Consider the following 15710-nt stretch of genomic DNA (forward strand, 5'->3'; position numbering starts at 1 on the left):
GTTTAGAAAGTGCAGGTACTCTACATGTGGAATGAACTCTGTACACAAATGACTGCAAGCTCTGTGGACTAGTCAGGATTAATATCTGTGATCCCTTATCCCAAAGTGCTTTTTTCAGGTAATTTATCTCCCAAATGTGCACCAATTAACCACTTCAGCCCCGGGACCATTGTGCTGGTCAATGACCGGGCCACTTTTTGCCATTCGGCGCTGAGTCGCTTTAACTGACAATTGCGCGGTCGTGCGACGTGGCTCCCAAACAAAATTGGCGTCCTTTTTTCCCCACAAATAGAGCTTTCTTTTGGTGGTATTTGATCACCTCTGCGGTTTTTATTTTTTGCGCTATAAACAAGAATAGAGCGACAATTTTGAAAAAAAAATGAATATTTTTTTTACTTTTTGCTATAATAAATATCCCCCAAAAATATATAAAAAAACTTCCCCCCCCCCCCCAGTTTAGGCCGATACGTATTCTTCTACATATTTTTCTAAAAAAAAAACACAATGAGCGTTTATTGATTGGTTTGCGCAAAAGTTATAGCGTCTACAAAATAGGGGATAGTTTTATGGCATTTTTATTAATTTTTTTTTTTTACTAGTAATGGCGGCGATCTGCGATTTTTATCGGTACGGCGACATTATGGCGGACACATCGGACACTTTTGATACATTTTTGGGACCATTGCCATTTTTATAGCGATCAGTGCTATAAAAATGCATTGATTACTATAAAAATGTCACCGGCAGGGAAGGGGTTAACACTAGGGCGCGGGGAAGGGGTTAATTATGTTCCCTGGGTGTGTTCTAACTGAAGGGGGGGTGGGACTGACATGGGGAAATGACTGATAGCTGTTCATACATTGCATAAACATGCGATCAGTCATTTCTCTCCCTGACAGGACCGGGAGCTGTGTGTTTACACCCACAGCTCCCGGTTCTCGCTCTGTAACGAGCGATCGCAGGTGCCCGACGGTGATCACGCACGCCCCTAGTGGCTGAAATGCAAAATTACGTTATATTACTTGATTTCGCAAAGCCGAGCTGACCTGCCGCCGTAAAACTGTGGCGGCAGGTCGGCTCGGCCAGATACTGATTGGCATCACTTGTGGGCATTGATAGGTGGCACTTGTGGGCATTGATAGGTGGCACTTGTGGGCATTGATAGGTGGCACGCGTGGGCATTGATAGGTGACACTTGTGGGCATTGATAGGTGGCACTCGTGGGCATTGATAGGTGACACTCGTGGGCATTGATCGGTGGTACTCGTGGGCATTGATAGGTGACACTCGTGGGCATTGATAGGTGACACTCGTGGGCATTGATAGGTGACACTCGTGGGCATTGATAGGTGACACTCGTGGGCATTGCTTGGTGGCACTTGTGGGCATTGCTTGGTGGCACTTGTGGGCATTGATAGGTGACACTCGTGGGCATTGATAGGTGACACTCGTGGGCATTGATAGGTGGCACTGCTGGGCACTGGCAGGTGGCACTGCCAGGCGGTAACTGTGGGCACATCTGCCTCCTTTCTCTTCCGATGTCCCTTGCACATAAGCCGGTGATCAGTTTTTGTTTTCTCCTCACGCTGTCACCGATCCTTTGTTTACATCACGTGATCAGCTGTCATTGACTGACAGCTGATCACGGGGTAAGGGGCCAGGATCGGCCCCTTACACGGATCTGTGATCACCCGAGTCTCAGTGACCCGGTGATCACAGCGCGCCGCGCGCGCCCTTACGCGCAAGAAAAGGGGAGGACATATATTGACGGCCTCCCGGAAATTCAGGTCTGCGCTGTAGCCATCATTCGCCTATAGCGCGGACGCCAAGTGGGTAAGCTGGTCATACTCTGTACGAATTTCATCAGAACCCGGACAAATCTCAGTTTCTGGGTGGCCTTGTTGGTTCCCTCCTTCGATTGAACAATGGAAGGACCCAGGTGGAAAATGATCAACTTTACAGAACCTGTATCCAATCAGATGAAGCTGCTGTTTGGATATTTTGACAGGCGGGCGAGCCGGCTGAGTGGGAGGAGCTAGGCACAAGGGTCTGTCTGCTCTATTCCGAACAGGAGGGAACAGAGCCTGAAACTCACCTCACTACCTGGAGGTGGGGAGTGTCTCTGACAACTATTCTTGCTGTTGTCACTCTCTTCTCTGCACTTCAGTAATTTCCCACATGTGCTAAAAAAAACACAAAAAAAAAAAACAAGGGAAATTAGTTCACACCGTGCAACAAACCAAGTTAGTGAGAGAAAGAAAATAAACCCAAAACTATGTGAAATATTATCTTCTTATCTTATAACAGATAATAATTACATGTCATTACCCAACTGTCCATCCAGTGCCAAAGGTTTATAGACCGGATACATCCTGTGCCGGATTCAGATAGAATGCTCTATCTTTCTTCCGGAGTAACTTTGGGCGCAAGTTTCATATTCAGAAAGAACTTGCGGCGGCGTAACGTATGTGGGCCGGCGTAAGCCAGCCTAATTCAAATGGGGATGTTGTGGGCGTGTTTTATTTAAATTTAACATGACCCTGCGTATTTTAAGTTTTTTGTGAACGGTGCATGCGCCGTTCGTGAAAGAAACACAGTGCGCATGCTCGAAATTACGGCGCAAAGCCTCATTGGTTTCGACGTGAACGTAACTTACGCAAAGCCCTATTCGCGAACGACTTACGCAAATGGCGTACAATTTTCAAAATTTGACGCGGGAACGAAGGCCATACTTAACATAGGATACGCCGCACATACCCCTCATATAGCAGTGGTAACTTTACGCCGGAAAAAGCCGAACGCAAGCGACGTAAAAAAAAAAACGACGGGCGGGCGTTTCTGAATCGGCGTAAATGCTCATTAGCATATTCAACGCGTAAAAGACATGGAAGCGCCACCTAGCGGCCAGCCTGGAATTGCAGCCTAAGATCCGACGGTGTAAGTCACTTACACCTGTCGGATCTTAGGCATATCTATGCGTAACCTGATTCTATGAATCAGTCGCATAGATACGACCGGCCGGCCTTAGAGATACGACGGCGTGTCAGGAGATACGCCGTCGTATCTCCTATATGAATCTGGGCCAGAGACATTTATCCAACTGTCCATCCAGAGCCTCTGGTTTATAGACCGGATACACACTAAATATAGAGCCATTTATCCAACTGTCCATCCACACACTCGGGTGTATAGAACAGATACATCTTAAATATGGAATTATTCATCCAACTGTTCATCCAGAGCTTCTGGTTTATAGACAGATACAGTACATCCTAAATATAGAGACATTTATCCAACTGTCCATCCAGTACACCAGAAACATCCAAAATATATAACCATTGATCCAACTGTCCATCCAAAGCCTCTGGTTTATATACCAAATATATCCTAAATATAGTCATTTAGCCAATGGTTCACCCAGAGCCTCTGGTTTATAGACCAGATATATCCTAAATATAGAACCATGTATCCAACTGTCCACCCAGAGCCTCTGGTTTATAGACCGGATACACCCTAAAAAAAAGATCCATGTTTCTGCCTATTCAGAACCCGATTCCTCGCACCTATTCTTCCCTCAGTAGCCTTCAACTAATAACCTCCAGTTTCTTGGTCTGATGGAAGAAATTACATTGGGGTAGATTCAGGTAGGGCTGCGCACTCTTACGGAGGCGCAGCGTTCTGTTTTTACGCTACGCCTCCGTAAATTACTTGCGCTACGCTTCATTCACGAAGCAGTAGCTCCGTAATTTGCGGGGGCGTTCCGTAAAAGTGGCCGGCGTAAGCGCGCGTAATTTAAATGATCCTGTAGGGGGCGTGGATCATTTAAATTAGGCGCGTTCCCGCGCCGAACGTACTGCGCATGCTCCGTCGGGAAACTTTCCCGACGTGCATTGCGGTAAATGACGTCGCAAGGACGTCATTTTGCTTCAACGTGAACGTAAATGGCGTCCAGCGGCATTCACGATTCACTTACGCAAACGACGTAATTTTCAAAAATCGCGACGCGGGAACGACGGGTATACTTAGCTTTGGCTGCGCCTGCTAATAGCATGAGCAGCCTTACGCAGAAACCGACGAACGCAAACGACGTAAAATTCGAACGCCGGGCGCGCGTACGGTTGTGAATCAGCGTGAGTATGCAATTTGCATACTCTACGCTGACCACTACGGGAACGCCACCTAGCGGCCAGCGTAAGAATGCAGCCTACGATACGACGGCATAAGAGCCTTACGCTAGTCATATCTTAGGCTGCAGTCGGCGTATCTAGCTTTCTGAATACAGAAAGTCGATACGCAGGCGCTACTTAGCAATTATGCTGCGTATCTATGGATACGCAGGCGTAATTGCTACCTGAATCTACCCCACTAATAATATGTATAGCACACAGTATATGTAATAATAATGACATGTATGTACAGTAAGACCTTGGTTTGAGAGTAACTTGGTTTGAGAGCGTTTTGCAAGACAAGCAAAATGTTTTAATAAATTTTGCCTTGATATACAAGCGATGTCTTGATATAAGAGTAGTGTCATGTCACAACTGAGTATAAAAGAGAAGAGAGGCGCCTCTAAGTGTAGCAATATGGTTACATTTCATGAAGGTACAACATTTAGCAACGTATTGCTACACTCAGAGGTGCCTCTCATCTCTTTTATACCCTGTAAAAAAAAATGCTTTGATATACAAGTTCTTTGGATTACAAGCATGTCTCTGGAACGAATTATGCTCGCAATCCAAGGTTTTACTGTATCGTCAGAATTGAATGCTGTAGTGCAGATCTCTCCAGTAATAAAGGTCGTTATTGTCCACATCTAATACACAAGGACAGAATCTGATTTGTGGATCCAGGGGAGGAGGGGAAAATATGAACACACAATGGTTGGAATTTTGTTTACCTGCTGGGTCCAGTTTCCAGCGTTGGGCGTAGCGGGATAGGTACTTTGCCGCCCCCGGTGTTTGGCTCCTTCTGGGAAGATAAATAGAGTTATTGGAGCCACAGAAGATGATGTCAAGTTTTATATTAAGACTCAGGAAGTTCTGAGAACTCTCTGAGGACCACTTGTGTCCTGTTGGCTCTCCCCCAGCGCCGATCACTGACCTGAGACACAATGGTCTGGTTTCCCAGGATGCTTTGCTGCTGCTTTCCCACGCCGCTCTGCTCCCGTATGTCGGGGGTCACTGAGTTCCCCAGTTCTCTGGTGAATGTGGAGCCTCTCGAGGACTTTCCTGTCCTAAGGGACCAAAAGTGACTTTGTGTTATTATAGCCATTAATGTCTAATTCTGGAGATTGTGGGAATTTCAGACGGAGGAGAATCTCGGCCAAACAGTTACTTTGTGTCATCTGGTGAGGACATCAAACACTTGAAAGAACAACTTTACAAAAAGGTACTGATTCAGGCTGAAGAGGCGTTGATGGTTTTTTGTCTTCTTTTTATGCAAATGCAGTACCTGAAACTAGGGATGTCCCGATACCGATACTAGTATCAGTACCGATACCGAGCATTTCCCCGAGTACTTGTACTCAGGGGAAATGCGCCGATGCCTCAGCCGATACCTGGGCAGTCAGGGGAGTTGCAAGTCTTCTGCTCCCTGCAGTCTTTCCTCCCCCTGTCAGTGCCGCTCTCCTCTCCCCCCCGTCCGTGTCGCTCTTCTCTCCCCCGTCCGTGTCGCTCTTCTCTCCCCCCGTCCGTGTCGCTCTTCTCTCCCCCCCGTCCGTGTCGCTCTTCTCTCCCCCCCGTCCGTGTCGCTCTTCTCTCCCCCCCGTCCGTGTCGCTCTTCTCTCCCCCCCGTCCGTGTCGCTCTTCTCTCCCCCCCTGTGCGTGCCGCTCTTCTCTCCCCCCCCCCGTCCGTGCCGCTCTTCTCTCCCCCCCCTGTCCGTGCCGCTCTTCTCTCCCCCCCCCCCGGTCCGTGCCGCTCTTCTCTCCACCCCCCTGTCCGTGCCGCTCTTCTCTCCCCCCCGTCCGTGCCGCTCTTCTCTCCCCCCTTCCGTGCCGCTCTTCTCTCCCCCCCCTTCCGTGCCGCTCTTCTCTCCCCCCCCCCCCCCTTCCGTGCCGTTCTTCTCTCCCCCCCCCTTCCGTGCCGCTCTTCTCTCCACCCCCCTGTCCGTGCCGCTCTTCTCTCCCCCCCCGTCCGTGCCGCTCTTCTCTCCCCCCCTTCCGTGCCGCTCTTCTCTCCCCCCCCCCTTCCGTGCCGCTCTTCTCTCCCCCCCCCCCCTTCCGTGCCGTTCTTCTCTCCCCCCCCATCCGTGCCGCTCTTCTCTCCCCCCCTGTCCGTGCCACTCTTCTCTCCCCCCCCGTCTGTGCCGCTCTTTTCCCCCCCCCCCCCCTGTCCGTGCCGCTCTTCTCTCCCCCTGTCAGTGCCGCTCTTCTCTCCCCCCCTGTCCGTGCCTCTCTTCTCTCCCCCCCCACGTCCATGCCGCTCTTCTCTCCCCCCCCCGTCCATGCCACTCTTCTCTCCCCCCCTGTCCGTGCCGCTCTTCTCCCCCCCCCATCCGTGCCGCTCTTCTCACCCCCCGTCCGTGCCGCTCTTCTCTCTTCTCTCCCCCCCTGTCCATGCCGCTCTTCTCTCCCCCCCTGTCCGTGCCGCTCTTCTCTCCCCCCCGTCCGTGCCGCTCTTCTCTCCACCCCCCTGTCCGTGCCGCTCTTCTCTCCCCCCGTCCGTGCTGCTCTTCCCCCCCCCGTCCGTGCCGCTTATCTCTCCCCCCCTGTCCGTGCCGCTTTTCTCTCCCCCCCCCTGTCTGTGCCGCTCTTCTCTCCCCCCCCCCTGTCCGTGCCGCTCTTCTCTCCCCCCCCTGTCCGTGCCGCTCTTCTCTCCCCCTGTCAGTGCCGCTCTTCTCTCCCCCCCCACGTCCGTGCCGCTCTTCTCTCCCCCCCCCACGTCCGTGCTGCTCTTCTCTCCCCCCCCACGTCCGTGCCGCTCTTCTCTCCCCCCCCACGTCCGTGCCGCTCTTCTCTCCCCCCCGTCCGTGACGCTCTTCTCTCCCCCCCCACGTCCGTGCCGCTCTTCTCTCCCCCCCCACGTCCGTGCCGCTCTTCTCTCCCCCCCCGTCCGTGCTGCTATTCTCCCCCCCCCCCGTCCGTGTCGCTCTTCTCTCCCCCCGTCCGTGCTGCTATTCCCCTCCCCCCGTCCGTGCCGCTCTTCTCTCCCCCCCGTCCGTGTCGCTCTCCCCCCTCAATTTGTGAGGATGGAGAGCTAAACCCGGCTCCTACCTTTTCCGAATGGACAGAGTCAGTGATCACTGACTCTGTCCATTCACATAACTGAGCATCGTAAACTGTGTTTACGATGCTTCAGTTTATGAATGGAGAGAAGCTTCCCTCCATTCATTTCAGCTGAGGCTGCAGAGAAAGGGACTGGGGAATCTGTGTCCTTAGTCCCTTTCTCTGTCTTAAAGGGGAGATTTCAGAGGTCTTTTAAGACCCCTGATATCTCACTAAAGACCCCCAACAGGGCTGATAAAAAAAAAAAATTGCAATAAATATAAAAAAAAAAAAAAAGAAAAAAAAATGTAAAAAAAAAAAAAAAAAAAAAAAACAAACACACTGACAATTCACTCTCCCCCCCCCCCCAAAAAAAACAAAAACAAAAAAAAATCACTGTAAAAAAAAATATGGAAAAAAAATACCGCCACTGTCACATGACATTAAAAAAAAGTATCGGTATCGGCGAGTACTTGAAAAAAAGTATTTGCAGGCGGCCAAGTGGAATGGACCTGTATGCAGGCTGTAGACCATGGCGGCTCAACCTGTGACCCTCCAGCTGTTGTGGAACTACAGGTCCCATCAGGCATTGCAAGGCTGACAGTTACAAGCAGGACTCCTAAAGGCAGAGGGAGGGATGGACTGGCCATCGGGACTACCCAGAGATTCCCGGTGGGCCGATGGCTCAGTGGGCCAGTTGGAGGTCTGCGGCGATCTACCCGTCAATCGCCGACAGCTGGCGCCTGACGGGTAGATCGAGATTTAGTGAGCATGCAGAGTGGCGCAAGAAGCGTGTGTAATATGTTCTCTCTTCTGTCACGGCACTCACGCTGCTCCCCGGGGGCCCCTCCTCTCTTCTTGTCCATCCCCATTTGCTTGTGACATCATCTGGGATGGACAAGAAGAGAGGAGGGGCCGCCGGGGAGCAGAGTGAGTGCCGTGACAGGAGAGAGAACATATTACACACGCTTCCTGCGCTACTCTGCATGCTGGCTGGTAAACGATGTGCACCATAATGTGCCCTGTGCCCTGATGTGCTATGTGGCCTGATGTGCTATGTGCCCCATGTCCTGATGTGCCCTGTGCCCCATATCCTGATGTGCCCTGTGCCCTGATGTGCTATGTGCCCTAATGTGCCCTGTTGTGCCATGTGCCCTGATGTGCCCTAATGTGCCCTGTTGTGCCATGTGCCCTGATGTGCTATGTGCCCTGATGTGCTATGTGCCCTGATGTGCTATGTGCCCTGATGTGCCCTGTGCCCTGATGTGCCATGTGCCCTGATGTGCTATGTGACCCATTCCCTGATGTGCCCTGTGCCCTGATGTGCTATGTGCCCTGATGTGCTATGTGCCCTGATGTGCTATGTGACCCATTCCCTGATGTGCCATGTGCCCTGATGTGATGTGATGTGCCCTGTACATGTTGTGCCCCGTGCCCTGATGTGCCGAGCTCTGTACCTTGCCCTGATGTGCACTGTACCCTGATGTGTTGTGCCCTGGGCCGGTCTGGGTGAAGTCCAGGGCCAAATTTTTGTCCCAGTCCTGCCCTGGCTGGAGGGCCACAGGTTGAGCACCCACGCTGTAGACCATACCTCCCAACCGTCCCAGATTTCGTGGGACTTTCCCGCGATTCGCGGTAAATCCCGCGATCATGGCTACAAATCCGCCGCCCACGATTACCACGAATCCCGCGATTCGTGGTAAATCCCGTGATGACCGCGATCAACCCCCCCCCGCTCAACAACTTAGATCTGCGGACCCCCCCACTCAACAACTCCGATCCGGGGAACACCCCCCTCCCCGCTCAACAACTTTGACCCCATTGGCCCCCCCCCCCCCCCCGCTCAACAACAATTGTCCCTCTCATTCTGAAGTTGAAAAGTTGGGAGGTATGCTGTAGACATTCTGTCCCTTAAAGCGGAGCTCCACCCAGAATGGGAAGTTCTGCTTGTTTGCACCCTCCCCCCTTCCACTGCCACATGTGCCACTTTTTTGGGGAGAGGGGGGGAGCAGGCACCTGGTTTTGACAGGCAACCGCTCCCACTTCCAGCTCAGATCACTACGGCGATCTGATCCGGAAGTTTGCCTTCCCCCCTCCTTCCCATCTACATGATTTGGGGCCGGGCGCATGGATGAGGGGGGTGGCACCCCTGCGTACCCCTATGGACGGGCCGTCGCTGTTGTACAATCTAATTTACATCTACCAACAACAACATGGAGTACAGGGACCTCTCCTATTGGATACAAATGAAACAAAAATAATTAGATATCCCTTGCATTTCAGACCCCCCTTCCCCCCTCATCAACATACTATGGAAACATGTAAATGAAACCTTTCTGTTTTCATTATATACCTTATTTTATCTGCAGTGATGTCATCATTGGGTTTCTGTGCTTTCCTATGCAATGCAAGCAGATCGTGGCTGATAGGAGGGGCCAGCAGGGTGCTGTACATAGCTTCCTGAAAGGATCTAAACGTTTCATTCTTTCAATCACTAAAACTGATGTAATTAAGGCACACGATCATACACAATGCCCCCCGGGCCTGTATTGCTGGGGACTTTCACACAATCTCATTCGTAGGGGAGGAGGGTATTTTTATGATTACGATGAATGCTAAAATTTAAATTCGTAAATAAGGGCCATATTCTCCTAGATTTCCCGCGGGCGTCGCGTAAGCCATTTACACTCCGCCGCCCCAACCTACAGGAGCAAGTGCTGTATTCCCCAAACACTTGCTCCGTAGTTTGGGGCGGCGGAGTGTAAATGGCCCGGCGTAGCCACGCGTATCTCCAAGGGGGCGGCTTCTATTTAAATTAAGCGCGCCCCCGATTCTAACGAACTGCGCATGCGCCGGGCTTAAAAAAGCCCAGTGCGCATGCTCCAGTTCTCGGCGTAAAACGTCAATGACGCCGACGTGTGCGTCATTGACGTAAAGTCGTATTCAAGAACGACTTAGGGAAACGATGTAGCCGACGGAAAAACACGACGCGGACCCGACGCCATACTTAACATGGGACTTGCGTAAACTTACCCCTCATATAGCAGGGGTAAGTTTACGCTTACGCAAACGACGTTAGCGACGGTTACGCGACGCAAATTCGTTCGGGAATCGGCGTATCAGGCTCATTTGCATAAACAAATGAGACCTGAACGTAAACGCCATCTAGCGGCGGCCGGCGTAATTACATTTAAGATCCGACAGTGTAAGTGACTTACACATGGCGGATCTTAAGTGTATCTATGCGAAAATAATTCTAAGGGCCAGATTCACAAAGAGATACGACGGTGTATTATCTACAGATACACCATCGTATCTCTGACTTACACTGGTCGTATCTATGCGCCTGATTCATAGAATCAGATACGCATAGATAGGGCTAGATCCGACAGTGTTACACTGTGTTACACTGTCGGATCTATTTTTCAATTTAAAAATGGCGCCGGGGGCGTTCCTGGTGATTTACGATAAATAATATGTAAATCAGCGAGATACGCAAATTCACGAACATACGCGTACCCGATGCAGTCTTCTTACGACGTTTCCGTAGCGGCGTACCCGTCAAATACTTACCCCTTCTTTTATCAGGCGCAGCCAATGTTAAGTATAGCCGGCGTTCCCGCGTCGAATTTGAATTTTTTAACGTCGTTTGCGTAAGTCGTTCTCGAATACGGACGGACGTCGTTTACGTAAGCGTCGAAACCACTGACGTCCTAGCGACGTCAGTGGGAGCAATGCACGCCGGGAAATTTCGCGGATGGCGCCTGCGCATTTAAATCGGCGCGGGAACGCGCCTGAGTTAAATAGTACACTCCCCTAGCCGCGGAATTTGAATTCCGCCGGGGGATTTAGGATCCGCCGTCGCAAGTTTGGAGGTAAGTTGTTTGTGAATTAGCCACTTGCCTCCTAAACTTGCGGGAGCGGATCTTAATTCACGTAGAACGAGCGGATCTATAGATCCGCTGCGCTACGTGAATCTGGCCCTAAGAATCAGTTGCATAGATACACGGGCCAAAAAAGAGAGATACGATGGAGTATCCTGAGATACTCCATCGTAACTTCTCTCAGAATATGGCCCTAAATAAGTAATAATAAATCACACGTGGGATCTACAGCAAAACTCTGTGATAGTTGTTATGGATGATCCCACCCCGGGATTCCCTCCCTCCCCCTATATCCACATTTGTCACTTTTACTACTTCTGTCATTAAACTTAAAGGGGTTGTAAAGGTAAAAAATGTTTCCCCTAAATATCTTCCTTTACCTCAGTGCAGTCCTCCTTCACTTACCTCATCCTTCCATTTTGCTTTTAAATGTCCTTATTTCTTCTGAGAAATCCTCACTTCCTGTTCTTCTGTCTGTAACTCCCCACAGTAATGCGAGGCTTTCTCCCTGGTGTGGAGTGTCGTGATCGCCCCCCTCCCTTGGACAACAGGAGAGTCAGGACGCCCACTAACACACAGCTCCTTTCTCTATCTGCAACGTAGAGAGCGCCCTGACTCTCCTGTTGTCCAAGGGAGGGGGGCGATCACGACACTCCACACCAGGGAGAAAGCCTTGCATTACTGTGTGGAGTTACAGACAGAAGAACAGGAAGTGAGGATTTCTCAGAAGAAATAAGGACATTTAAAAGCAAAATGGAAGGATGAGGTAAGTGAAGGAGGACGGCACTAAGGTAAAGGAAGATATTTAGGGAATTTTTTTTTTACCTTTACAACCCCTTTAATTAAGGTTCAACTTTAATAAAGAAAGGATGGCAGAAAGGAGAAGACTCCGTACCGGACTATCTGCTGAAGCTGGGACCAAATCTCCTTCACCTGCCGCTGTCTGTGCAAAGCTCTGGAGGCCAGAACAGGGTGCAGACTGGAGACCTGAGACACCGAGACATCCAACATCTGCAGGAGAAATGGTGAGAGATAGATGGGTGAGAAGAGATCATAAGAGACACAAATGGGAAGAGGGAAAGGATAGGAGAGACAAAGGACAGTAAATACAAAGGACAGCAGAGACAGAGGACAGAGGAGAGACATAGGACAGCAGAGACAGAGGAGAGGAGAGACAGGGGACAGCAGAGACAGAGGACAGAGGAGAGACATAGGACAGCAGAGACAGAGGAGAGACATAGGACAGCAGAGACAGAGGAGAGGAGAGACAGAGGACAGCGGAGAGGAGAGACAGAGGACAGCAGGACAGAGGAGAGGATAGACAGAGGACAGCAGAGACAGAGGAGAGGATAGACAGAGGACAGCAGGACAGGGGAGAGGAGAGACAGAGGACAGCATGACAGAGGAGAGGAGAGACAGAGGACAGCAGGACAGAGGAGAGACAGAGGACAGCAGAGACAGAGGAGAGGAGAGACAGAGGACAGCAGGACAGAGGAGAGGAGAGACAGAGGACAGCAAAGACAGAGGAGTGACAGAGGACAGCAGGACAGAAAAGAGACAGAGGAGAGACAGAGGACAGCAGGACAGAGGAGAGAAAAAGGACAGCAGAGACAGAGGACAGCAAAGACACAGGAGAGACAGAGGAGAGGAGAGACAGAGAAGAGGAGACAGAGGACAGCAGAGACATAGGACAGCAGAGACAAAGAAGAACAGTAAAGGGGAGAGGCAGAGAAGAGGAAAAGAGACAGAGGACAGTAGAGGTGGAAAAGAGGAGAGACAGAGAAAAAAAGTTAGAGAGGAGAGGCAGAGGACAGCAGAGGCAGAGTAGAGGAGAGACAGAGGAGAAGGGAGGACAAACAGAGGAAAAGAGTAGAAGGGAGAGGAGAGACAGAGGAGAAGAGAGAGACAGAGAGGAAGAGTAAAGAGGTGAGGCAGAGGAGAGGAAAGACAGAGGACAGCAGAGGCAAAGTAGAGGACACAGAGGTGAGAAGAGAGGACAGAAGACACAGAGGTGAGAAGAGAGCACAGAAGGCACAGAGGTGAGAAGATAGGACAGAAGGCACAGAGGTGAGAAGAGGAGAGAAGACACAGAGGTGAGAAGAGGAGAGAAGACACAGAGGAGAGAAGACACAGAGGTGAGAAGAGAGGACAGAAGGCACAGAGGTGAGAAGAGAGGACAGAAGACACAGAGGTGAGAAGAGGAGAGAAGACACAGAGGTGAGAAGAGAGGACAGAAGGCACAGAGGTGAGAAGAGAGGACAGAAGGCACAGAGGTGAGAAGAGAGGACAGAAGGCACATAGGTGAGAAGAGAGGACAGAAGGCACAGAGGTGAGAAGAGAGGACACAGAGGTGAGAAGAGAGAACAGAAGACAAAGGAGAGAAGAGAGAGGACAGAAGACACAGAGGTGAGGAGAGAAGACACAGAGGTGAGAAGAGAGGACAGAAGACACAGAGGTGAGAAGAGAGAGGACAGAAGACACAGAGGTGAGAAGAGAGGACAGAAGACACAGAGGTGAGAAGAGAGGACAGAAGGCACAGAGGTGAGAAGAGGAGAGAAGACACAGAGGTGAGAAGAGAGGACAGAAGACACAGAGGTGAGAAGAGAGGACAGAAGACACAGAGGTGAGAAGAGAGGACAGAAGGCACAGAGGTGAGAAGAGGAGAGAAGACACAGAGGTGAGAAGAGAGAGGACAGAAGACACAGAGGTGAGAAGAGAGAGGACAGAAGACACAGAGGTGAGAAGAGAGGACAGAAGGCACAGAGGTGAGAAGAGAGGACAGAAGACACAGAGGTGAGAAAAGAGGACAGAAGACACAGAGGTGAGAAGAGAGGACAGAAGGCACAGAGGAGAGAAGAGACAGGTGTGTGGATATACAGGGAGTGCAGAATTATTAGGCAAGTTGTATTTTTGAGGATTAATTTTATTATTGAACAACAACCATGTTCTCAATGAACCCAAAAAACTCATTAATATCAAAGCTGAATATTTTTGGAAGTAGTTTTTAGTTTGTTTTTAGTTTTAGCTATTTTAGGGGGATATCTGTGTGTGCAGGTGACTATTACTGTGCATAATTATTAGGCAACTTAACAAAAAAATATATATACCCATTTCAATTATTTATTTTTACCAGTGAAACCAATATAACATCTCAACATTCACAAATATACATTTCTGACATTCAAAAACAAAACAAACAAATCAGTGACCAATATAGCCACCTTTCTTTGCAAGGACACTCAAAAGCCTGCCATCCATGGATTCTGTCAGTGTTTTGATCTGTTCACCATCAACTTCGCGTGCAGCAGCAACCACAGCCTCCCAGACACTGTTCAGAGAGGTGTACTGTTTTCCCTCCTTGTAAATCTCACATTTGATGATGGACCACAGGTTCTCAATGGGGTTCAGATCAGGTGAACAAGGAGGCCATGTCATTAGTTTTTCTTCTTTTATACCCTTTCTTGCCAGCCACGCTGTGGAGTACTTGGACGCGTGTGATGGAGCATTGTCCTGCATGAAAATCATGTTTTTCTTGAAGGATGGTGACTTCTTCCTGTACCACTGCTTGAAGAAGGTGTCTTCCAGAAACTGGCAGTAGGACTGGGAGTTGAGCTTGACTCCATCCTCAATCCGAAAAGGCCCCACAAGCTCATCTTTGATGATACCAGCCCAAACCAGTACTCCACCTCCACCTTGCTGGCGTCTGAGTCGGACTGGAGCTCTCTGCCCTTTACCAATCCAGCCACGGGCTCTTCCATCTGGCCCATCAAGACTGAGGCCCCGTACACACGACAGAGGAACTCGACGTGCTTGGCACGTCGAGTTCCTCGTCGAGTTTTGGGATGAAGCCGCCGAGGAGCTCGGCGGGCCGGCTTCTCCCAAAGGCCTCGTACACACGACAGAGATTCTCGGCAGAATTCGCCGAGAAACTCGGTCAAAACCCGGATTCTGCCGAGAATCTCTGTCGTCTGTACAGTTTTGGCTCGATGGAGCCGCCGAGGAACTCGACGAGAAAATAGAGAACATGTTCTCTATTTTCTCGTTGTCCTCGTTCTTCTATGGGAGAAGCCGGCCCGCCGAGCTCCTCGGCGGCTTCATCCCAAAACTCGACGAGGAACTCGACATGCCAAGCACGTCGAGTTCCTCTGTCGTGTGTACGGGGCCATAGAAGAACGAGGACAACGAGAAAATAGAGAACATGTTCTCTATTTTCTCGTCGAGTTCCTCGGCGGCTCCATCGAGCCAAAACTGTACAGACGACAGAGATTCTCGGCAGAATCCGGGTTTTGACCGAGTTTCTCGGCGAATTCTGCCGAGAATCTCTGTCGTGTGTACGAGGCCTCACTCTCATTTCAGCAGTCCATAAAACCTTAGAAATATCAGTCTTGAGATATTTCTTGGCCCAGTCTTGACGTTTCAGCTTGTGTGTCTTGTTCAGTGGTGGTCGTCTTTCCGCCTTTCTTACCTTGGCCATGTCTCTGAGTATTGCACACCTTGTGCTTTTGGGCACTCCAGTGATGTTGCAGCTCTGAAATATGGCCAAACTGGTGGCAAGTGGCATCTTGGCAGCTGCACGCTTGACTTTTCTCAGTTCATGGGCAGTTATTTTGCGCCTTGGTTTTTC

At 50.3% G+C, this 15710-nt stretch overlaps 1 protein-coding gene across 1 annotated transcript in view; it reads right to left on the minus strand.

The window, feature by feature from the left end:
- The window catches only part of LOC120938078, an 87990-nt gene that overhangs the window by 52622 nt on the left and 19658 nt on the right, over positions 1-15710 (minus strand). The window contains exons 8-12 of the mRNA XM_040351764.1: positions 11982-12097; positions 9556-9672; positions 5101-5233; positions 4898-4968; positions 2096-2183 (exon numbers count right to left, since the gene is read on the minus strand). Coding sequence (XP_040207698.1) covers positions 2096-2183; positions 4898-4968; positions 5101-5233; positions 9556-9672; positions 11982-12097 — 525 coding nt within the window. The remainder of the gene's footprint in view (positions 1-2095; positions 2184-4897; positions 4969-5100; positions 5234-9555; positions 9673-11981; positions 12098-15710) is intronic.

The sequence above is a fragment of the Rana temporaria genome, chromosome 4, assembly GCF_905171775.1.
Source record: "Rana temporaria chromosome 4, aRanTem1.1, whole genome shotgun sequence".
NCBI classification, from domain to species: domain Eukaryota; kingdom Metazoa; phylum Chordata; class Amphibia; order Anura; family Ranidae; genus Rana; species Rana temporaria.